The following is a 23,073-nucleotide window of genomic DNA, read 5'->3' as shown; positions in this document are numbered from 1 at the left end:
TGCTGTAGATGCTGATCTCCGCTCCTTCCTGTTTGAAGTCAAGTCAATGCTGGATAATAATGCGATTTAACTACCTTAGCCCCGAGGCTCTCCTCTCATTTGAAACATCCCTCCCATTTCTGCCGTGCATCATTGTTCCAGACTCCCTTTCATTCATCTTCCAGCCTTCTACTGCTATTGTACAGTAATAGTTCACACTACAGCTTTGACGGCTCTTTTCTTGGCTTCGGTACGGAGTACAATCTCTTTTGTGTCGGTTTCGTCAATCTTTCATTCCATTGTCTCGAATCTCAAACAATATATCGTCATTCAACCACCGAGAACAGCCATCTTTATATGGCTATTGTTCTCTATTGAGCTCGACATTTACCAATTTCACTCATACCTTAAAGATACCTGGCTACAATATTTCTCTTGGACAAACAAATCAACCTACCAATCGAAAGTATATACGACATTATCAACTACGGCAACTACAGCCATGTGTTCAACTTTACACTAAACCCTCACTTATCGCGCACCGGTTGCAGCACGAAATTATCACGATCGCTTATTTGCAGTATATATATATATATATTTGACGTTCCTGCTTCGTTTCTTTCAATAGCGGTGTATTCGGTCTTCGCTGGCGAAGGAACCCGATATTCTGTCACTCGACAACCTTTATACCCACCGACGACCTCTGTTTTCGAAATAGCTTCTTCAGACTCTCGCTGTCCTCACCATGACTTGCTGCGGAAATCGAAAGAAGCAGGTTGTGGGGATTGCTGACCAGAAATGGGAATACATCAATCTCCGCGACTTTAAAAGCCGTGGATGCGGAACTGTGTTCGCATATATCTACCTGTGGCTTATGCTTCTCGTTTCAGTTGCTGTCTATGTTGTTGACAGTTTTACTGCCGTCAATCTACTCGTGTTCGATCGTTGGTCTTCAAAGATCGATCCTGCTATCTCTTTTGACGTCACGAAATGGATCTTCTCTATTTGCATTATTCTCTCATTCATCAACCTAGCTTACGAGGGTTTCCGCGCCTTTCGGGTCATCAGACGAGGGAATGTTGCGGAATCCTATCTTGACAGCTTAGCTGTTCGATGGGAGTCAATTCGACTTGGTTCGCAAGGTTGGAAAAGATTCCTAGTCTTTGCAGAACTCACCAAAAGTAAAGAAGGCGCACAATATATCGCGCTTTTCACATACTTCAACTTTCAAGGTATGCTTACACGTTAACTTATGAAATACTCTTTACTGATTTCTATAGCCTGGATCCGAGTCATCATCTGCTCAGGTCCCCGTCAGGTCCTCAATGCCTTCACACTCAAATCAGTGTATGAGGCGCAATTGACTCCTACAGCTGACAATGTGGGCGACTCCATTACTGGATTCTTCGAGAAGATCAAGATCCTTGCCGAAGAAGATTATCAACAGGCACTTATCCTCTCCGGAATGTGTTTCACTCTGGTTATCTGGGTATTTTCTGCGCTTTTCCTTCTCGCTGCCGTTCTGTTTTGGGTATTCTTTCTGTACCATTGGATTCCTGCTGCCGACGGTGGTCTTTCTGGATACTGCGAGCGGAAGGTCACCAAGGCGTTGATGAAGATCGTCACAAAGACGGTCAACAAAGCTCTAGCTAGGGAGGAGGCCAGCCGCTTCAAGGCTGAAATCAAGGCGGCCAAGAAGAATGGAGAGAAGCCTCACCTCGATCGAGCTGCCACTCTACCAACTTTGCCAAACGTTGGCCCAGTCACCAAAATGGATCACCCCCCTATGCTGAATCGTAACGACACCATGATGACACTGCCGCCTTACACTTCACGCCCTGGTACGCCAGGTGGCATGGAGAACGCACCCACAGCTTCAGAACGAACTTTACCATCTAGACAGGGCACTGCGGCATCTATCGTGAGCTACGCATCCCGAGCCACTTCTAGATCTGGAGGTGGATATGGACGGATTGCATCCCCCGTGCCTGATGTGCCTCCCATTAACTACCAGGGCCACTCTCAAGCCCGATCTACCACTGACAGGCATGACAACTTTGGGCCTTATAATCCAAACCAAATGGCAATGGACCCAATGGCAACTCTTGCTGGGCGATTTACAGAGAGTCCTGGTCCAATGAACTCTGACATGGCGCCTTTCTTCCCTCCCCCGACTCGCGCTCCCAGCGTTCGCCCCATGGATACCTTTTCGCAGCCCACGGAAACATTTCCTTCGGCTCAGGCACCCCAATACCAAGCTTACAATCCGGGAGGTCGTATGAGCACTGCATCATCTGTGAACTCTCATCAGGGCGGAGCCGCAATGCAACGGCCCTTCGCTCCTCCAGTACGAAGTGCCACAGGGCCAATGCCTTTTCGGGAACCTCCACAAAGGAACTTGACGAACCCAATGCCGCCTCGCGCAGCATCTGCGAGACCTGAAAGGGCTCCTCCCTATAATTATGACGTTGAATCTCAAAGACCAGGGGGGTGGTAAATGATCATATCAAATATATTGGATTATTAATGAATAACGAATCAATAATATCATGTCCATGTGGACTTTTTACATAAAAAGCCTGAGTTGAAGTGATAGATGACCATATTTGACATGTGTGTGGGAGTGGCGTTGCCATGCTGACTTGGGCGTTCTGATTACTTATTATTCGTGCTAATGTCGTGAGCAACCCTGCAGTTTTGTCAACCACGCCCTTAAAAGAGACAAGTCCACGGCTGACAATTTGTCGATAGTAGGAAGTCAAATCTTGGTTGCTGACATACACTGATGACAGAGAATTGACTAAGTCAGAGGACTTATAGGGCGGCATGACCAAGCTATTTCTTCTGAGCACTCTCTTTCACAGTCTTGCACTGAGCTTACAATACGCATTTCAAAGTCATTTACTACAATTATACGGATCCTTTATCGAGAACAACATGCCCTCGGCGACATCAGAATGGCACGATGGCGAACTAGCCGTGCAAAAGCAACTCAAAGTCCCTACAAGAGGAAACCCAACGTTTCCAGGTTTAGCTCCCCAGTATGGCATGCGAGTGATGCAGTCGCCTTTGGTAGCCCTCGGAACGCTGGATAGCGAGGGTCGCCCATGGACGACAGTATGGGGCGGAGATCGGGGATTTGCAAGGCCAGTAGCTGAAGGCGTACTGGCGTTCAACAGCTCGGTTGATGCTAGCCATGACCCTGTTTTTAGAGCTCTGTGGGACGGGATTGATGATGAAGGGGTGAAACAAGGCGTCATTAACAGGCCAAACGAAGGTGAAGGAAAGGGAATGGCAGGATTGTCTATCGACCTGGAGACCAGAGATCGCGTGAAGCTGGTAGGAAACATGATTGCTGGTGCCACAGTTGAGGGAGGCAAAGCAGTACAGATGGCCATGGCTGTAACCGAGAGTCTGGGCAACTGTCCGAAATATCTCAACAAGAAGGATATTGTGCCTAATGAGATGGCACCAGAGCTTGTCTCAGACAAGCTACCCCTGTCGCAGGAGGCCCTAGATCTGGTTGCAGCGGCAGACATGTTCTTCTTGTCGAGCACAAATGGGGTCACAATGGATACAAATCATCGCGGAGGAAGTCCTGGGTTCATGAGGATCATCAAGAACGAAGACGATGGGTTGGAACTGATATATCCAGAGTGTGAGTTTGATATTCCTATATTATGAACAACACTAATGAAGTATCAGTCTCTGGCAATAGACTATATCAAACACTCGGCAACTTCAGAGTGAATCCACTAGTTGGCATCGCTATTCCAGATTACAACACAGCCAACGTTCTTTACGCCACAGGCAGCGCATCAATACTTGTTGGCAATGAGGCTTCTTCCTATCTTGCAAGAACAAAACTTGCGGTCAAGATCTCAATTACTGCCGCAAAGTTCGTCAAGTCGGGACTGCCTTTCCGAGGTGCACTGGGCGAGTACTCGCCTTACAACCCTCCTGTCCGCCACTTGCTCTCAGAACATGATGCACATATTGCCGAGGCCTCATCTAATGGTATCACGGCAAGCTTGACTAAGCGTGAAGTTCTGACGCCGTCCATTGATCGATACACCTTTGAGCTCTCTTCGACAAAGCCTATCAATGCATGGCATGCAGGACAGTACATCACCTTGGACTTTGAGCAGGAAGTGTCGAATGGCTACAGTCATATGGCCGATCACGATCCTCAAAGTATCAACGATGACTATGTCAGAACGTTCACTGTGTCAAGCCCACCAGACAACAATAAAGAGGTACAAATCACAACGAGGAAACATGGTCCGGTAACGAACTTCCTTAGAAAGCATAATCCTCGTGTGCCTTTGGAGATACCAGTGATTGGCTTTGGCGGTGAAGAGGGTTTCCGCATCCCTTTGGAATCAAATGGCCCTCAATCTGTCTTTATCGCCGCTGGTGTTGGAATTACGCCTGTGCTTGCACAAGCACCAGCTGTACTTCAACACAAAGCTCCATTTGCCCTGCTCTGGACTCTACGCTACGAGGACTTACCACTCGCGAGTGACACGTTCATAAGAACTCCAGGGCTGTCAAATGTGACTACACTCTTCCTCACTGGTCAACCGGACAAGCAGGACTTGTTGGAGGACGCCGAGCGAGCTGGGACACGGGTAGTAAAGCGACGAATAGGCGCTGATGATGTCGAGAGGTTCAAGGGCCAAAACGCCCGTTTCTTTCTGTGCACAGCACCAGCTCTGCTGGCTGCTCTGGAAGGCTGGTTGCTGGGAGAGAAGGTTGTCTGGGAGGACTTTGGATATTAAGGACTGTAGCATACAAATTGAAGTACTTTCCTGCTTCCCTGAGAACATGTCTCAGACCTCGGCCCGCCGGAGGTTCATGTTAGCTTACGGCGGTGCAAAGGACAGTTGAAGAAGTACCGTAGGGTCAAACCCCATGTTCCCTGAAGTTTGCCTCTAGTTGCGGGGAGCGTTCCACTGCCGAGTTAGTCAAGTCTGGGGTTGAGGAGAAGAGCTGAGCTTCTTGAACTGAACTTGATCTCCATCAGCGTCTCGCCGAGAGCATATGTAGACCTGGCAAAGCAGACCAACGCCGCGTATTTCAAATCATCAAATGAAAACAAAACTTGGCTGTCCTACGAGAATCTCCTGAATTGAGAATAAATTGGTAAAGGCTACCTCTGTAGTCATCTAATCGAACTCGTTTCCCCGCATGTTCAACATGCTCGGGAACCGGGAGTTACGCTTTGTCCCACACCCGATGCGGATCCGCACTTGAGGTTCTTTGTATATGGCGGAGAGACTTATAAATCTGATATTATTAAGCTCAAGTGGAACATTTGGCTTTCCCTTGGTCTGGCTAACAGTGGATGAAGGTCTCGGGGTCCGAAAAGGTGTGAGAGGTATCCCTTGTAAATTTCGTCAACTTGGGCATAGAGTAAGGCCAAACTTCTAATCTTGTGAGCAAATGCGCCTGATCGTAGAACTTTATAGCCTCTTATGTATGAGAAAACTCAGGTTGTAATAGGCTGTCACGGCGTCTTTCTTCTTTTCTTTCATACTGTAACTAGGAGGGTTCTCATAATTCTCAGAAACGCCACCACGAACCAAGAGAGTCTGAAAGTGAAAACTTCTACTATGAATTGCCCCAATTGTTGACCCCTGGTGGATATCCTCCTTCCAATGGTCCCGAAGTCGCTCAAAGCGGTTCTTCTTATTGACATATCCTCCCAGAAACAGCAGGCTTCAAATCACTGCCCTGTGTCTCGACTATATCCACACGAATGGTTTTCCCCCCAAGAACAGCAAAATACCTCTATTTCCTCGGATAAAATATTGACAGTGATGACACCGAGTTTCCGAGAATTTGCAAGCTGGTCCGCTGTCGGCGCAAGGAAATGCGATTCCGGACCCCCATCACTCACTCACCTAAAACGGACAGGCTAAAATGAATCCATCGCAGCACTATCGTGGCAGAAAGGAGCTTCAAGCCGGGGGCACAGTGGACCTCTTTCGACTCCCTCCAAAAGTATCAATTGGTCCGCTAAGTAGCTCAGAGACATGTGCGTTTTCTCGGCGTCTGACTAGTATCGAGGCGAGCTGTCGTTTGAAACCGTCTGGCCAAAAGAGAAAATACCTGGTGTTAATACGAATTCTTGGCGTGGAATATTATTGTCTGTGACTTTCGATAGTTCAGCTACGGATTTAAAGACAAGATTGAGCTCATGTTAGGACTTGGCTGAAGGCACAGGAAGTCCATTTTGACTCTACAGCTTCTATCGTCTCTTGAGAATGAGACTGGTGGTTCGATGGCAATCAAAATAGCGAAAAACTAGTTAATGTCGTTGAGGTTTCTCCTACTTCTCCGCCAAGGGCACGACATGTACGTAGATTATCCATATTCTTAAGAGACCATGATCTGATTTTCCCTCTAAAGTCACAGCATGCGAATTGGCTGTGCTAAATTTGAGAAGCGGTGCATTTTTGAATCACGAGTCAACAGTACAACGCCGTTGAGAGTGGTGGAGAAAGCTCGTTTGGAGCTCCAAGCACATCCATGTTTATATGCCCCAGGGATGAGCGTGGAGTCAGCTGCAGCAATAGAGCTTTGACTATATAATAAGTTGCTGTTTGAGAGATTTAATGGATAATAATCTCAATGCTGATCGTGGCGGCTCAAGACACCGCCGGCTCAACTTACTAAAGATCACACAGTTATGCCAATCATTTATGTAATTGTCAATCGAGAAACCTTCAGCGTAGGAGTTCTGACAATCAAAGATAGCTAGAGTCACCCCGCATTTCCTGACAGGGATTGGAGAAAGTGATTGCCGTCGGTATGCAATCTGATTGATTCATGGTGCTTACAAAGACATATTCGTGGCAGAGCAATGAAGTCAGACTGGAAGACAGGCCAATCTCTGAGAATGGCAAATTCCGGTCAGTTGTAAACGGAGCAGATCATCATAGCATGCCGAGATATCTTGCTTTGAGTTTGGTCTGCATGTTGAAGATTTACGGAAGCTATGATTTGTAGCTGTACGGTTAATAACCATGCTGATTTACCTATTGAGAGCTATCGGCATGCAGCACAGCTCCAGAGACCAACGCGATGAGCTTCGGTTTTAAGACAGACCAAGGCCGACAATGCAACTTTGCAGGGGAACCTATTGGTGCTACCGTAGAGCTTAGGTTCATGCTGCTGCTACTGATGTCCCTCTGTCCCTGTATCACGTTCCCTCGAGCCGGCTTGGTGGAGTGGCTCAGATCGCCGTCGTCATACCCCGCCACTAACAGTTAGAACGTGAATGATTTAGTGAGTAATCAAGACTTCCTTTGAAGCGAGCAAGTCCAAGCACGGGTGAAGATTAGAGAGAGAGAAAAACCTCAAAGAGTTCGATGGTAAGGGAATCGTGGCACAAATGGAGGTTCCCAGTGTTGTAGTTTATGGGAATTGGGAACGAGCCAATTGGGGAAACTAACCATTCCAGGCGTCACCAGGTGTAAAATCTTCAACAACCAGAGCAAAACAATTGCAACACAACAAAGACAGTGGCTTTGTTGCACTCCACTGAGGTTGATGGCGTGCGAATGGTGCGTCAAAGGCCTGGACTTTCGTATTTTGTGGGTGCTTGTGCGCTCAGTACCTCGCATGGGGGTTCAGTTGAGTTACTGGCAGGCTTAGTAGGTACCTACCTAAGGTAGGATGTCCAAGATTCGTGACTGGGGTGTTCGAAAGGCTTCGGACTCTTTAGCAGGCCTGAATCTGACCTACCACAATGCTCAGCACAGGAGTCTATTCCCTCTGTAGTCCCACATTTTCCCTTGCTAGGCAATGGATCTCGGCGCACGCGCAGCCCAGCACTTGCCCACCATCCTTTGCCTATGCCTGCCTGCCCTGCCTGGAGATTTGAATCCAATTCTCGCAGAAGAGCCTTAAGGAAAACCTTCTTTCTTCTACTCTAACTTCCCTCTTCCATCTTCTTCTCTATTCCCGCCCAGACGAACACTCTCACTCATTCACTTACACGACCCCTCTCTATACGCCAACAGCCTCAACCCAATAAGCGATAATACCTGCGAAACTCTTACTGTATCATCATAATACGTGCAATACTCGCTGATTTCGGAACCCCCGCCATCGCCGCCCGCCTATCCATTTCGCCAGACTTGCGCAGTATTAAGTCAACAGCAATCGCAAAGTTGCCACGTCTCTATTTCAACCGTCGCCTGATAATCTCGGAGATTTCAATCACCGCAACTAGTCGAATCTGCCCATTTTCAAAAAGTCGGTCGTAATTCGGTCTCTGCGCCGATACTGCCGTGCCCCTCGCTTCCGTTCGCCGTCAACTCTACCGGCGCCGGCCGCTGTTGCTCATCGGATCGCGAAACCCCTCGTTCCGCTCAACCCGCCACTCTCATCTCAGAAACCGATATCAACTACACAACAACAGTCGAAATGGCTTGCGACTACCAATACGTTAAGGAGCACACGAGGGAGGATTATGTCTTTCCCTCGCACCGCTTCCAGCGATCATGCCCTCCAGACAAAACTCCGCTATGTCTCGTTGCTTGCGGCTCTTTCAGCCCAATCACGTATCTCCAGTAAGCTTACCCTAATGATTCTGGCTCTTTTAGCAGATCATCCGATCAAGATCGACGCTCTCGATAATTGGGCAATCATGAAATTTGTCAATATTTGGACAAGCATTCGCTGACTTATGAGCAGCCTTCGGATGTTCCCCATGGCTCGGGACCATGCTCACAATGAGAGTAGGTTGCGCGCTCATTGCTTCTGAAGCATCGCTGACATGATCAGATTTCGAAGTTGTTGCAGGTTTTTTGAGTCCTGGTAAGTGAATATCCTACCATATGAAACATACCTGAACTAACCAGATATCAGTCAGCGATGCCTACAAAAAGAAGGGCCTTGCTCCTGCTCATCATCGGATTGAGATGTGTAGGCTTGCGACCGAAAATAGCTCTAAGTGGCTAATGGTCGACCCCTGGGAAGCTGAGAGCCCAACTTACATCCCAACTGCCAAAGTGCTTGATCACTTTGACTATGAGATCAACGAGGTCATGGGCGGTGTTGAATGCACTGACGGAACTCGAAAGCGCTGCCGCATTGTGCTTCTTGCTGGCCTCGATCTAATCCAGACCATGTCGACCCCTGGTGTGTGGGATGAACGTGACCTTGACCACATCCTGGGCAACTATGGCGTTTTTGCTTTGGAGCGTACAGGAACTGAAATTGATTCAACCCTGGCAAATCTGAAGCAATGGGAGAAGAATATTCACATAATTCGTCAGGTATGTTGCTTGAATCATTGTGCCGGTATTGTGATACTAACGATAGCACAGGTCGTTACCAATGACATCAGTAGCACCAAGATTCGCCTATTACTCAAACGTAACATGTCGATTGACTACTTGATTCCTGATCTTGTAGTGAGCTATATTTTCGAGAATAATCTTTATCGCGATCTCGATATGCCTGACTCGAAGGGCAAGGAGAAGGCCATCACGAATGGGCCCGATGCCGGCACCAGTACTGGTTGATTATCTCCGTCATTACGGTAAAAGATAGAACCAGTACCCCACCCAGACATCGGTCCCGATACAGCTGCCGAGCTTTGAGCATGGTAACCGAATCATTGAGAGCTCACGACATAAAGACCAGAGCCCAGGCTGTAAACGAGAACAGCTTCTGATCTGATGTTTGAATCGTTGCGATTTTCAGGGTCAAAGGATCAATGTTGGTCATCACAATGGACCACAATGATTGAGTTGTCCTAAATGCATCGAGTGTGGAATACAGAAGGCGTGGTGATGAGGAGGTGGACTTTTCACTTTCCTTAATGACAGGACGTCGCTCTTGACGCAACCTGCTTTGTATTAGCGGTTGGATAGAGCGCACTTTTGAGCGGAGATATTTCCATCAATTGAGGCATACAAAGACGGGGCATCCCGCTATCTTGCGCCCAATCTGTTACTATCCATGCCTAGCAACTCGCCGGGTTCGTCGGAGGTCTCCGACTATTGATATGCACGTGTCCTAGAGATTGAGGACAAATTGTAGGTCTTTAATTGGAGTTACCTCGGCCCGCTTCGATAGTCTTGTTTTGTTGCCTTGGTTTAAAAAGAGCCTTAAGTTTAAGCTTGTTGGCTGGCAAGCCATGATTTTATAGAGAACCAGTCGGGTAGCCGACATATGGAGTTTTAGCAGGATAGATACCCGTTCACATCACTGGGACCAATGATCCAATTTATTGATTTTCAATGGCTGTGGCCTGGAACCTGAGTGATTTCGATTGGACGAATAATAAATCAACTGCCGCAATTCCTACGAGCTGCCAAGTCTTCCGTCCTTTAACGGACGGAAGATAGCTCCCTGAGACAATATCTCCGGCTCCTTCTTTCTCTGGCAAGATTGCACGAGGACAAAGCCAACCAATGAGTGTTTCCAATCTGCTGATGATTTACAGGGGCCAAGACGAAAGAGCAACAAGGCCTCCAAAGCTACAAAAGGGACCTGCAAAAAAGGGCAAAGCGTGAACCCCCCGCGGTCGCGCAACCGACGCTGACTGGCCACCTCCGATTTGGCGCATAGATAAACGTGCCAGATCGATAGGGCATTTGGAGGCTTGGCGGCGATACTGGACGGTTATGGCCATGGCAAATTATAGGGATAGACCTTTTGCCAAGGGGAGAGAACTCAGCGCGGAATCGATTTCGGTGACCTTTTGGGTCTTTTGCGCCGGGGCCAAATTGGAGTAGACCCAGGATAGGTAGGTAACCCAAGTCCTGAAGGCTATCGTGAATACAAATAGCTGAGGACGGCCCTGTCGATCTTTTTTTGAGAGCAGGGCAGTTCAAGTGCTTCTCAACTCATCTTCATCATGAAGCTTCAATTCCTCGTCTCTTCCCTCATCAACCCTCTGGCTGCGGCGTTGACTATTGCTGAGATCAATGGCAACAGCTATCTCTCTTCCTACGCTGGCAAGAATGTCACTGGTGTAGAGGGCCTCGTCACGGCTGTTGGCAGCTCTGGCTTTTATCTGCGATCAACTAAGCCTGATCGTAACTCAGCTACTTCCGAGGGACTGTACATCTTTGGCAAGTCGGCTGTGAGCAGCGTCTCCGTGGGAGATATCGTCACACTCGATGGTCTCGTTGAGGAGTACAGGTGAGTTTCATCAACTCAAGCATGAATCATTGCTGACATAGTCAGGTCCAACAAAGACTATGTCTATCTCACTGAGATCTCTTCTCCCAAGAACATTGTTGTAAAGTCCTCTGACAACAAATTCAAGCCCAAGGTTATTGGCAAGGACACCGGTAACCCTCCTGGAAAGCAATTCTCCAAGCTTGATGATGGCAATGTTTTTGCTGTTCCTAACAACGAGTCTCTCATCTCGGTGTCCAACCCCAAACTGCAGCCTAACACATACGGTCTTGACTTTTGGGAGAGCCTGGTTGGTGAGCTTGTCACTGTCCCTAAGGCGTATGCTCTCAGCCGACCCAACAACTTTGGCGATTTCTGGGTCCGGGGCAACTGGAAGGTTTCTGGTCTGAACAAGCATGGTGGTCTTACCATGGTCGGCAGCGGTATGTAAAGCCTCAATCTGAAGTGCTTCCTTGGCTAACAATCTAGATGCTAACCCTGAGGCCATCATCGTCGGCTCACCTCTCGATGGCACCAAGAACCCTAGTGACACTAAGCTCGGCGACTATGTTGGTGACATCACTGGCGTGGTCTCCTACGCCTTTGGCTTCTATCGCATTCTTCCCCTGACTGCCACCAAGGTCAGTAAGCCTTCCAACGCTGAACACCCTGCCGTCAGCTTCACCAGCAAGGGATCTTGTAAGGGCATTACAGTTGCAGACTATAACACCGAGAACCTCAACCCTGCATCTGCTCACTTGCCTCTCGTCATCAAGCAGATCGTTGAGAAGTTGCGAACACCTGACCTGCTTTTCCTCCAAGAAGTTCAGGATAACAGTGGCGCTACCAATGATGGTGTTGTTTCTGCCAACCAGACTCTCGCTGCTCTGGCTGATGGCATCGAGGAGTCCAGCGGTGTTGTTTACGAGTGGGCCGAGGTCGAGCCTGACAACAACGAGGATGGTGGTCAGCCCGGTGGTAACATTCGCCAAGCCTATCTCTACCGTCCTGATAGAGTTGAGCTCGTCAAGCCCAATCAAGGCGGCCCTAACGACGTCAACGCCGTTGTCGATGGCCCATCACTCAAGTACAACCCTGGACGAATTGACCCTGCCAACCCTGCCTGGGATGACAGCCGCAAGCCTCTTGTGGCTGAGTGGAAGCCTGTCAAGGGTACAAAGAAGTCCTTCTTTACTGTCAACGTCCACTTTGGCAGTAAGGGTGGCTCGACTTCCCTGCATGGCGATGCTCGCACTCCTGTGAACAAGGGCGTCGAGAAACGCACCAAGCAATCCGAAATTACTGCTGTAAGTATGAATCCCATTATGCATAAAATCCAGCTGACAACTTGTAGAACTTTATTGCCGAGATCCTCAAGAAGGATAAAAAGGCTCACGTCATTGCCGCCGGTGACTTTAACGAATTCGCCGCCGTTGCACCCCTCCAGACTTTCGTTAAGACATCCGGTCTTGTTGATGTTGATGAGGCTGCCAAGATCCCTGAGACAGAGCGATACACATATCTCTTTGACAGCAACTGCCAGGCTCTGGATCATATGTATATCAGCAAGGAGTTGCGCAGGAGCATCAAGTATGAGCATCTGCATATCAACACTTGGCAGAACACGGCTGGTGAGGTCAGCGATCACGACCCTAGCGTTGCTATGTTTGATCTGTGTTAGATGAAATGATAAAGCATATGATTATATAAATAGGCAGTTAGATCCGCTTGCATCATCCCTAAACATAGATTTTACCAAATGGGTGTATCATGGCCATGGGTTTTGACTAGTCCTCGCTACTGTCTTCGTCATTGTTAGGTTCTTCTTCTCCTTCATCCTCATCTTCGTCACTTTCATCATCTTGGCCAGGATCCGGCATAACGATACTATTCAAAAATGAAACCTAAGCTTGTCAGCTTGTTCAGCAATGACATTGACACATGACTTACATATCCAACCATAGGGCGTATAATCTCGCTGATCTTCTCCTGGGCATTATCCTGGTAGAAGATATTGTCGTCTATCTGTGTTCCAACAGTAAAGTTCCTCAACTTCAACAGCGCAATATCACGATGTTCTGCCGTGAAGCCTTTTGGCTTAGTTTTAAGCGCGTTCTCCTTGTTCTTTTCCGCAAAAGCAAGTAACGCCGCGTTAGGATCGGATTTGTTGGCAGCTTTTGGCAAGAACATGCGCTTAAAGGGCTCGTCGTTGAGTGCGCGACGCCATCGATTTGGTCGTTCGTCAATGCTTGCGCGGAGTTTCTGCATTTGGTCGCCACTGGGACACCAAAGACCACCACCGATGAAAGACCTTTTAGGCTCACAGTGGATATAGTAACAGGCGTACGGACCTTTGCGACCAGTTCGAGACCACGCAGCGGAGAAGTGAGGCTATAACTTTAGCATTTCCTACTGTACTTTAGATCAATTGGCTCCGTACCTTGTATGGTGTAGGATCTTTACTGAACCGAATGTCTCTATGGATTCGAAAAATGACGTCCTTGATGGGAAGCTCGGGAATCGTTTCATCGGCTGCCATAACGGTTTCGGATGCGCATTCAACAAAGGAGTTCCAATCCTTCAACGCGCGACGATATTCTCCATCATGCGCTGTACATGTCAGTAATGATTTAGCAATGAGTGAAGGTCGGCTTCTTACACTTCAGCCAAGGTCTCTGGTTGTGGGCTTTGAGGTCTCGCAAGAACAACATTGTATTCTTGTGTAATTTGAAATCTTCATATTCTACACCATCTGTGTCTCTCAACTTCTCCAATGGAATGATAGTAACTTTTGGGGGGGCATCCTCGTCATCATCATCCCCCTCCTCCTCCTCTTCTTCTTCTGGTTCATGCGCTAGCTCATCTTCGTAGGGCTCTTCGGATTCTTCTTTCTTGGCCTGCTTCTTTGGCGGTCTCCCACGCTTCTTTGGCGGTGGTACATCACTTTCTTCTGTATCCTCACTGCCTTCGAAGTATTGACTTTTAGTGGTGGAAACCCTCCTCGAGCTTCGCCGACTGCTGGTGATTTCCTCTGCGGGACGCTTTCGAGGTGGCATGTTGCAAATGCTGTGGTTTTGGCAATGAAAGGGTTGGATACTAGTGCCACTAGTGGTGTCAATGGATATTCTTGAACAGAGAAAGGAAGGTCATGTCGTCATTCGCATTATCGCGCCTGCCGACGCGATTCGAGACGCGAGTTCACGTGAGTCAATAGAAGAGTCACGTGTCAATAGTAAGATGCGTCCGTCCATGTACTTGTTCTCGTTCCCCGTCTCACAGAGACATATTATTTATGTCTCTGCCAATACAAGTCATATGAAACTTCAGAAAACAAGCAATCTTTCAATTCAGACACTATATCGTCTTCGTTTTCGGCCTAATTAATGACCTCGGCTATTATATCGTATAAGGCATAATTCATCGAGTTTCCTTGAACCAACTGACGAGCCAACTCGACGACAAGTTTGGCTTCTCTTATATCCAGGCTCTGCTTCTTGTCACCAGTGCCCTCATATCACTCAATCTCTCCCTGGTCCCCTGATCGCCCCAAGTCGGTCCTTGCATGCAAAAAGTTTCTCCAGAAAGCTTATGTCTCTAAGTTTCTCAATAAGCCACATGTCGGTATCCTTCTGGTTCTCCTGTTCCTCTGGTTTGGCAGTCATTTCGATCAGGATCGCACATATACGGGCTGCGGCCTTGAGGCGCTTCCAGCACTGGCTCTCCATGGCAGCCTCTTCCTCTGGTAGGTAAATGATCTTGCCGACCTTGAAGAGCCTTCTAGACCACAAGCAATCAAACAACCCCTTCTTCGTTTCATCTGTAAGCTTTTCCTCGTACCTCTTCCAGGCTTCGACGGGAATAAGAGACCTCTCTTGCTCCGTCTGGGCAATTGCTATACTTAGACGCTTCAGTGCCTTTTCATGGTGTTCTGGTGTTGGCTCCTTGTGCATCTGACCCAGCATCTCGAGAAGCTTGGGTTTGAAGTCTTTCCACTGGTGCTCTTCAATGCCCTCCACGGCTGTGACAACTTCGAGAATATCCGACCTGCAATATGCTGGTAAACTCTCGGTGTCGGCATCGTTCATGCGGGTATCATCTCGATCTTGTAAAGGCCATTGGGCAGCAGAGCCATGGTTGTTTTGCCCCTCAACTGTGTTCTGTTCCCCGTTCACCTCTTCTACCTTGCCTTGAGACGAGGTAGCGCCAGAATCAATATCCATAGGGCCCAGCACGCTGGCGCCGTCATCGTCAACCGTATCCTCAGGACTGGGAACCTGAGTGGGAGTCTTATCTTTTGACTGATGTGCAGTGCTGAAAACTGCAGGTTCGGAGACATCGCTCTTATTCTTGTTTGTGTTTAGCTTGATCCGTTTTCTTGGGCTGTCATCAGGTGTTGACAGAGCCTTGTTCGCAGCCTCTGCCTCAAGGCGTTTCTGGGCATTGTTCATAGGACTTTCCGGGGGACTGGCATTGTATCTTTTTCTACTGGATCTCTTCTTTTTGCGACTTCGGCTCCTCTGTTCACTGAAGACGGTGCCAATGATGCTAATAAACTCCTCCGCAGTGGTTGCAGCCTCCAACTGAGGGCGTTTCTCGGTAATATCGTGGCTCGACGGGAAGAAGGCAATGTGCGTCTCGGGTTCAGTCCCATCAGTGAACTTGAGATTATATTTCGCTCGGGCTCTGGCAGTCGTCAAACCGTGGCCGCTCGTAGTAGCGATGTAGCCAATGAGGCTGCTACGCAGGTGTATAAACTCGGTTTTCGCGTCACGGCCCTTAGCGCCAGCTTCAGAGAAAAGATCTTCTAGCGACTTCATGAAGTCGTTACCCCGGATCGCCATCGTCAGGATTGTATACGGTAAGTTATCGAAATGATTCTTTGGGGACCCTTTCGAAGCCGTGAATGGATGGTGTTTGAATGAATGGTTCAATACAAATGAAGGTCACAGTTACGCTGCGGGAAACCAAATGTATCAGGAATGCGTTGTCGAGAAAATGCAACGGTAGAGAAACACTGTCAATACAATCATGCGTCGTTTTGTTATTGTTAAGGTGCCTGGCACTGTCGTGTTCGTCCTGCCAGTGACACCTTGGACCTTCACAAGCACAGCAGCACTTAGGAGAAGCTGATATCTACAAAGATAAAATTGGTGAATTAGACAAAGAAAATTGTGAGACTTGATGCGCGAAATGCGCTCTGGTGACACTGGTTTCTCTCATGTTTAATACATCATGATCACTGCAGGGATAATTAAGGTTCCTCATGAAAAGGTTTGGCCAGTCTGTGATTTACTATTCCGTAGGTACCTTACCTTTGGCACATTAATGTTAACCCTAACTACTTGGCTTAACCAAGAATTTGGGCTACGATTCTCAGTACTAGGGTGTAAGGTTACCTCAATTCTTTGACAAAGCGCTCTGGAAAGGGGAGTCATTGTAAACGTCAAGCCAAACACCGTACTAGTTACAGGCTAGATCTAAAGTGAAGAGACCTTTGAAGAGCCATGCAGCTCTACATTGTGTCGCCCTTTGACCTGCCAAGTTTTGTATTGATAGACATCAAATCTGACATTAACGTCGACATGGATGGGCTAGGCACACACGATTGTTACTCAACGGCAGATTCGACACGAGGTTGGCTGAAAATCATGATATTGCGCTATCTACTTTACATCCTGCGCATCCCAGCTCCAACCAAACACCGAAACAAGGAGTTCATTTATTTTCTTTTCCCAAATGTCAGTCTATGCATTTAAAGCTCATCATGGATGTTGTCATCCTGCTCGGCACCAGCGCCACCGGCGCCCTGGTACATCTTGGAGGTGATAGGGTAAGCGACGTTGGAAAGCTTCTCCTTCTGCTCCTCGAAGTCCTCAGCGGTAGCGTCAGCACCGTGCTCATCGAGCCACTCGTTGGTCTCCTTGACGGCCTCGAGGATCTGTAAAAGTTAGTATATGCATTTCTAGTACGAGCAACGAAAGAACTTACAGTCTCCTTGTCCTCCTCCTCGATCTTGCCACCAAGACCCTCCTCGTCGTTGACCTGGTTCTTGAGAGAGAAGGCGTAGTTCTCGAGGCCGTTTCGGGCCTCAATGCGCTCACGGGTAGCCTTGTCCTCCTCGGCGTACTTCTCAGCCTCGGCGACCATGCGCTCGATCTCCTCTGGGGTAAGACGGCCCTTATCGTTGGTGATAGTGATAGACTCCTGCTTGCCGGTGCCCTTATCGTGGGCAGAGACCTTGAGGATACCGTTGGCGTCGAGCTCGAAAGAGACCTCGATCTGAGGCACGCCGCGAGGAGCGGGAGGAATGCCAGTAAGCTCGAACTTGCCGAGGATGTTGTTATCCTTGGTAAGAGATCGCTCACCCTCAAAGACCTGGATCAGGACCACGGGCTGGTTATCAGCAGCGGTAGAGAAGATCTGGCTCTTGCGGGTAGGGATAGCGGTGTTACGGGGAATCAGCTTAGTCATGACTCCACCGGTGGTCTCAATACCAAGGGTCAAGGGGTTGACATCCATGAGGACGACACCAGAAGTACCCTCCTCACCGGAAAGGACTCCGGCCTGGACCGCAGCACCGAATGCAACAGCCTCATCGGGGTTGATGCCCTTGGAAGCCTTTTTGTTGAAGAAGTCCTCAATGAGCTGCTGAACCTTGGGGATACGGGTAGAACCACCGACGAGGACGATGTCGTCAACATCGGACTTCTTGAGCTTGGCGTCCTTGAGAACCTGCTCAACAGGCTTCATGGTCTTCTTGAAGAGGTCAATGTTGAGCTCCTCGAACTTGGCCTGGGTAAGGGTCTCGGAGAAGTCCTTGCCGTTGTGGAAAGCCTCGATCTCAATGCGGGTGCTCTTCTGAGAAGACAGAGTACGCTTGGCCTTCTCGGCCTCACGCTTGAGCTTACCCATGGCCTTGAGGTCCTTGGTAATGTCGACGTTGTTCTTCTGGTTGTACTGCTTGGCGAAGTAGTTGATGACTCGCTGATCGAAATCCTCACCACCGAGATGGGTGTCACCAGCGGTAGCCAGGACCTCGAAGATGCCGTCATCAATAGAGAGAAGGGAGACATCGAAGGTACCACCACCGAGATCGTAAACGATGATTTGTCGCTCACCATCGGTCTTGTCAAGACCGTAGGCGATAGCGGCGGCGGTGGGCTCGTTGACGATTCGGAGAACGTTGAGACCGGCAATGATACCGGCATCCTTGGTAGCCTGTCGCTGGTTGTCCTGTGGAAAGTTAGCCGGCTGGTCAGCTCGGAAGAGAAAGTCAAACTTACGTTGAAGTAGGCGGGGACGGTAACGACGGCGTGGGTGACCTTCTTACCGAGGTAGCCCTCAGCGACCTCCTTCATCTTGCCAAGAACCATAGCAGAGATCTCCTCAGGAGTGAACTGCTTCTTAGCGCCATCAACCTCGACCTGGACGACGGGACGGTCATCACGGTTGACGACCTTGAAGGGGAAGTGCTTGATATCACCCTGGAGGGTCTTCTCGGAGTACTTGCGGCCAATGAGGCGCCTAAACAGTTAGCATTGTGCCGTGCAATCAGAGGAATTCATGTATGCATACTTGATATCGTAGATAGTGTTCGTGGGGTTAGCGGCGGCCTGGTTCTTGGCGGCGTCTCCAACCAAACGCTCGTCCTCGGTGAAGGCGACGTAAGAGGGAGTGATTCGGTTACCCTGATCGTTGACGAGAATCTCCACCTTGCCCTTCTGCATCACACCGACACAGCTGTATGTGGTTCCAAGATCCTGAGCTAGTTAGCGGGGTCATGATGAGCGGGCGAGAAGCGGTAAACGTACAATACCGATAACGGTGCCGTAGTTATCGACCTCGTCGGCCTGAACAGTCTGGACGAAGGCCAGAGGAGAGAAGAGGAGGGCGATCCAACAAAGGAGTCCCAGGCCAAGGGCCATCGAGCTCCTTGAACGAGCCATGATGAGCTCTCTGTAGTTGCTATGCTTTCGGAGGCGCAACAAGACTCTGAAATGAAAAATGAAAAGAAAAGCGATCAATCAATTGTAAAGCAGAGGCTTCTGAGTCTCGAGCCTTGCGCACAAATTGTTTGGTATGGAGGAGAGAGGGGGTATCTTTGAATGGCTGAAGGAAGAAAAGGAAAGCCCGACAACTTTATTAAGTAAGGTGCTTGTCTACCAAAAAAACAGCTGTCCACTATCAACGAAAAGGCCAGATTTACAGGATACTTTACCATGGAACCAACTTTCCCCACACGTGACAGGGGTCCGAAGTAGACACTGTGCAAGCCGCTATTTCAGAGTTCTCTTGAAGGAGGTTATTGGAGGGTTTTAGGGCAAGGCTGTCGACCCTGGCGCCTTAAACACCGAGCGCCTCAATCTACAGGGACAGTGTGTCATTGCTGGCCTCTGCGTAAGACGCCACTTGTGTATCACTATTCTAGTATTGAAGTTATTTGCAAAGAAGGTGTTGGAACAAAGCATTGCGTGGGTAACTATTCTATAGGTTTCTACGCATCGTGAGTCATGCGAGTCCTCTGCCTGGTTTAATTCTACCAAATGTGACAAAGATTGAGGCGAACCTTGTAGGCTGAGATGCTTCCTTTGCTCGAAAGCACAGTTGGCTTCTTTACTTTACTTCGAGAATATTCTCAGCAGAACCTTGCCCTGGTTCGGAGCCTTGCTCCGAAGGTGTCCTTTTGGATGAGTGTGACAATGACGGAGGATCCTCATATCCCTTAATATCGCCAATCGCTAACGCAGGCACCATCGACGAGCTATCAAGAAGTACATTATGGTTATCCGCATCAATGGTATTGCCCGAGTGGTTGTACGTGATAGACCACGTTGGAACTTTTTCCCAAGTGAATGATTCCTTGAGTCATGATTGGGTGAGCCAAAATTACCCCGCCACCCTAGACAACCATGAGCCATCATGAATGGACTCTCATGATCCCTTTGGACTACACGATGCTCTTCTCCCTTTTCTAACTTTAGGCTATTTTTATATGCTCTTGGTGTTAACAGGAGTCTTCGGAATGCTCATTTGTCTTCCCGAAGGGCCATAGTAGTGGGGGGAAATAGAACAATAAGTTGCCAAGTAAAGGCCACGAAGGAAGGATAAGAGTAAGATAAAGCGGAATACGATGACAAGTAACCAGCTTTGCCCACATCTCTTGGTAATGCAGCACTACTAAATATGGGTATCATACTCACATACAACATATTAAATGACATAAAGAAAGCGCCGCTCGTTCAACTGCAACTTCTACAAATTAACCTACACATCTTTCAAAGCATCACGCAGTAGACTTGCTTGGCCATCGCTTCTAGGGTTATACTGGTAGTTCTATGTTTCTGTCTCCACAAGCTCCCGTCAAGGCACCAGTTGATGGAATGTCCCCCAAGCCTGTGAAGTGATACACATGTTAACAGATACACTCAAATTCGAGCCTATTTTTATTGGAAAGACAATGTAAGACGACGCGAAAAAGCTCTCTGCCTTTTGCAAATCGCCAACTCCATCCACATAGTGATACATGATGAGCTGGTGAACCCAGTTAGTTGAACAATGATGGCCATCACTATTTACAGCTCGTTGGAGGTCGGGATAGTATTAAACCAAGTAAGTAGGACTAGAGTCTCTAGGCTAGTTCTCCTCAAAAGTAATTCCCCAGGTTTCATTTCAGCATTCTTTTGGCTGAGCCTGCCCGGCGGAGTTGGTCTCATTCTGGAGCTCGAGCTGGTCATGATACTTCTTCGGAGCGGATGGGGGCCGAGAAGTTAGCTTGATAGACTGCACCATATGAAATTCACAGTCCAAACTTCGATTCGTCCTCCATGAGGAGCCCATTCAGAATTTGGCCGAGCACGAGCTCCATGAGCCAGGTAATATATGAGCCATATAGTACCCCTGCAATACCTTAATGATGCCTTCCGTTATTAATCTGTTAAAATCACCAAATTCACCTAAACAGATACATTCTATTTTAGGACCATGCTGTAATAGAGTCGTGCCCTACTACAAGCGTCTTGACGAGCTACCCTGCAACACAACTGTGAACAGTGAGTTTTCCGACGCCTACGGCGAAAACCACCCCAGAATATAATCAACAAATACGTGGATCTTCGTGAAACTGTATAGTGTTCCCCTTATTATAATCGAAATTTTAATAGCTTATTGAATTCTAGGATACAGGCGAGAAGACTCGTTGATCTCAGCAGCCCGGGTTGTCAATAACCTGATTGTCTCGATCAACAAGGTACGTTAAGCCATCTCGCTCAATTGCTACCAGCAGCCCAGGCGGAATTACGACACTGCTAAAAGGCCATAAAATAGGTGCCAAAAGTGAAAGAGAAAAAAATATAGAGATTGAAAGATCACCTTTCAAGGCATTTGTGTTTGAAAGCTAAAATTACAGTTCAATATAGCTCTTGTTACTCCTCGCTTGTGCATGGAAGAATATGCAATATCAAATATAGTCTACATCAACTTCTTTCCCAACTCATCGGGAATTCTATAAATTTCCCCACTCTTGTCATCCTGAAGCCAATGCTGCTCTGGAAGAATCGTTGGATTGGGATCTTTGATCGGCTGGATCAAGGTTCGATGTTCATGGTAGTGGATGGATCGTGTACGCTTGGGCTCGTAAATTGTATGAACATGAGGCCTAATATGCTTATGCACAACAGGCTCTTGATGATGAACCGTTCTGTCAAAGTCAAGGCTGTTCTGGAGGTGAAAGTTGGTCTCACTGTTGGTAGCGGCACGGACTTCCTCGTTGATACGGTCAAACTCGGCGTCTCTAGGGTGAATAGCCTCCAGGTTCTGGCGAATATTGCCTTCTTGACTTGAGTTTGACTCAAGGTTGACGTCTGATTCTTGGGATAAGGGCTTGATGTGAGTCACTGCATATTTGGGTCCTTCTTCACCAATTGCCAGTTGTGAGAGCCTTGCCTGAGTAGGGCTGGTTTCGTCGACGAGGTCGAACGGTGTTAAAGGGTCGATATCTATCTCAGGAAGTGTCGATTCGTTTGGAGAAACGGTCAGCCCAGACAACCTCGTTTCAAGTTCATCTGTATTCTCTTCTTGGTTTGGCCTGACTGTCTGGTATGTAGTGTCCTGGGAGCGTTTTGGCTCTGTCGAATACCGCTGAGATTTACGATAGGATGCATCTTCAGCAGTCTCACCCTCACACCAGCCAGTGGCATCCGGCTCTAGACTGGGGCGAGGCCGTTCTAGTCTGGGCGTTCTAGGCGTTGGATCTGCTTTCAACGGTTGAATTGCCGGATGAGCTAGAAAGTCGCCTGTGTTCTGGAGTTTAACCGTAGGCTGTGCCTGTGAAGCTTCAGGGCCGTTATGTTTCTCAGTCTTTGAACTTCTGCTCAGTAGACTGAGAGATTTTCGATGTCGAGGCTGAGAGTTCCGACTCGATTCAGCTAAGCTGTTCCTGTTGCTTGTTGAGTGCGATTCTGAACCCTCAGAAGTGTCCGCTCCATGGAAAAGACGTGATGCCCTCTTCTTGATGGCATTTTTGAGGCGGCCCGCCATGAGACCGGCGCGTTAATTGGACGTGCTCAACAACAACGGGACAAGAGATAAAAGTGACAGAAACAGGAACAAGGGTTGGAGAAGTCTGAAGTGTATTAGTGATATTACGCCTAATTTACAAGAGTGGTCTCTCTATGGGCTGTGATGAAATGTGACTGTTGTGATGTGATTCGATTCAGAGACACCACCTTTCATCATTGAGGATATGAAACATCGTGGTTACAGCATCTTTACATCACCTTATTTCGCCATTGACCGAATCGCGAAGTCGGTCGGGATCGACGGACGGGATCTGGTGGAAGTTTGCGTGTGTGAGGCGACGGGAGGCACGATGACGCCGTCTACCTGCAGATTGGCAATGCTAAGCTTCACTAGCGCGCTGTAGGCTCGATCTTGTCTCAGCTCTGCTTGGCA

At 48.3% G+C, this 23,073-nt stretch overlaps 8 protein-coding genes across 8 annotated transcripts; 4 read left to right on the top strand and 4 right to left on the bottom strand.

The window, feature by feature from the left end:
* Positions 1–724: 724 nt before the first annotated feature.
* FPRO_03176 (uncharacterized protein) lies at positions 725–2,476 on the top strand (the record flags this gene model as incomplete). Its single annotated transcript, XM_031226641.1, has 2 exons — positions 725–1,211; positions 1,260–2,476. 2 exons carry the CDS (start codon positions 725–727, stop codon positions 2,474–2,476), a joined length of 1,704 nt encoding a protein of 567 aa, XP_031077157.1.
* A 440-nt stretch (positions 2,477–2,916) lies between these two features.
* FPRO_03177 (uncharacterized protein) lies at positions 2,917–4,760 on the top strand (the record flags this gene model as incomplete). The annotated part of the gene is made up of 2 exons (XM_031226640.1): positions 2,917–3,637; positions 3,685–4,760. 2 exons carry the CDS (start codon positions 2,917–2,919, stop codon positions 4,758–4,760), a joined length of 1,797 nt encoding a protein of 598 aa, XP_031077156.1.
* Positions 4,761–8,415: 3,655 nt separating this feature from the next.
* Positions 8,416–9,518, top strand: FPRO_03178 (putative nicotinamide mononucleotide adenylyltransferase; the record flags this gene model as incomplete). The annotated part of the gene is made up of 5 exons (XM_031226638.1): positions 8,416–8,561; positions 8,686–8,729; positions 8,776–8,808; positions 8,860–9,269; positions 9,321–9,518. 5 exons carry the CDS (start codon positions 8,416–8,418, stop codon positions 9,516–9,518), a joined length of 831 nt encoding a protein of 276 aa, XP_031077155.1.
* Positions 9,519–10,858: 1,340 nt separating this feature from the next.
* Positions 10,859–12,805, top strand: FPRO_03179 (putative endonuclease/exonuclease/phosphatase family protein; the record flags this gene model as incomplete). The annotated part of the gene is made up of 4 exons (XM_031226637.1): positions 10,859–11,145; positions 11,191–11,567; positions 11,614–12,431; positions 12,479–12,805. 4 exons carry the CDS (start codon positions 10,859–10,861, stop codon positions 12,803–12,805), a joined length of 1,809 nt encoding a protein of 602 aa, XP_031077154.1.
* Positions 12,806–12,911: 106 nt separating this feature from the next.
* On the bottom strand, positions 12,912–14,180 carry FPRO_03180 (uncharacterized protein; the record flags this gene model as incomplete). The annotated part of the gene is made up of 4 exons (XM_031226636.1): positions 12,912–13,028; positions 13,075–13,515; positions 13,565–13,734; positions 13,784–14,180. The coding sequence occupies 4 exons, from the start codon at positions 14,178–14,180 to the stop codon at positions 12,912–12,914; spliced, it is 1,125 nt and encodes a 374-aa protein (XP_031077153.1).
* Positions 14,181–14,642: 462 nt separating this feature from the next.
* Positions 14,643–15,965, bottom strand: FPRO_03181 (uncharacterized protein; the record flags this gene model as incomplete). The annotated part of the gene is made up of 1 exon (XM_031226635.1): positions 14,643–15,965. The coding sequence occupies one exon, from the start codon at positions 15,963–15,965 to the stop codon at positions 14,643–14,645; it is 1,323 nt and encodes a 440-aa protein (XP_031077152.1).
* Positions 15,966–16,876: 911 nt separating this feature from the next.
* Positions 16,877–19,070, bottom strand: FPRO_03182 (putative glucose-regulated protein 78 of hsp70 family; the record flags this gene model as incomplete). Its single annotated transcript, XM_031226634.1, has 5 exons — positions 16,877–17,062; positions 17,113–18,357; positions 18,408–18,648; positions 18,700–18,884; positions 18,936–19,070. The coding sequence occupies 5 exons, from the start codon at positions 19,068–19,070 to the stop codon at positions 16,877–16,879; spliced, it is 1,992 nt and encodes a 663-aa protein (XP_031077151.1).
* A 2,521-nt stretch (positions 19,071–21,591) lies between these two features.
* Positions 21,592–22,659, bottom strand: FPRO_03183 (uncharacterized protein; the record flags this gene model as incomplete). Its single annotated transcript, XM_031226633.1, has 1 exon — positions 21,592–22,659. One exon carries the CDS (start codon positions 22,657–22,659, stop codon positions 21,592–21,594), a length of 1,068 nt encoding a protein of 355 aa, XP_031077150.1.
* Positions 22,660–23,073: the final 414 nt, after the last annotated feature.

This window comes from Fusarium proliferatum (genome assembly GCF_900067095.1).
Source record: "Fusarium proliferatum ET1 genome assembly, contig: FPRO_scaffold002, whole genome shotgun sequence".
NCBI lineage: Eukaryota > Fungi > Ascomycota > Sordariomycetes > Hypocreales > Nectriaceae > Fusarium > Fusarium proliferatum.
This window is presented reverse-complemented; position numbering and strand designations above follow the sequence as displayed.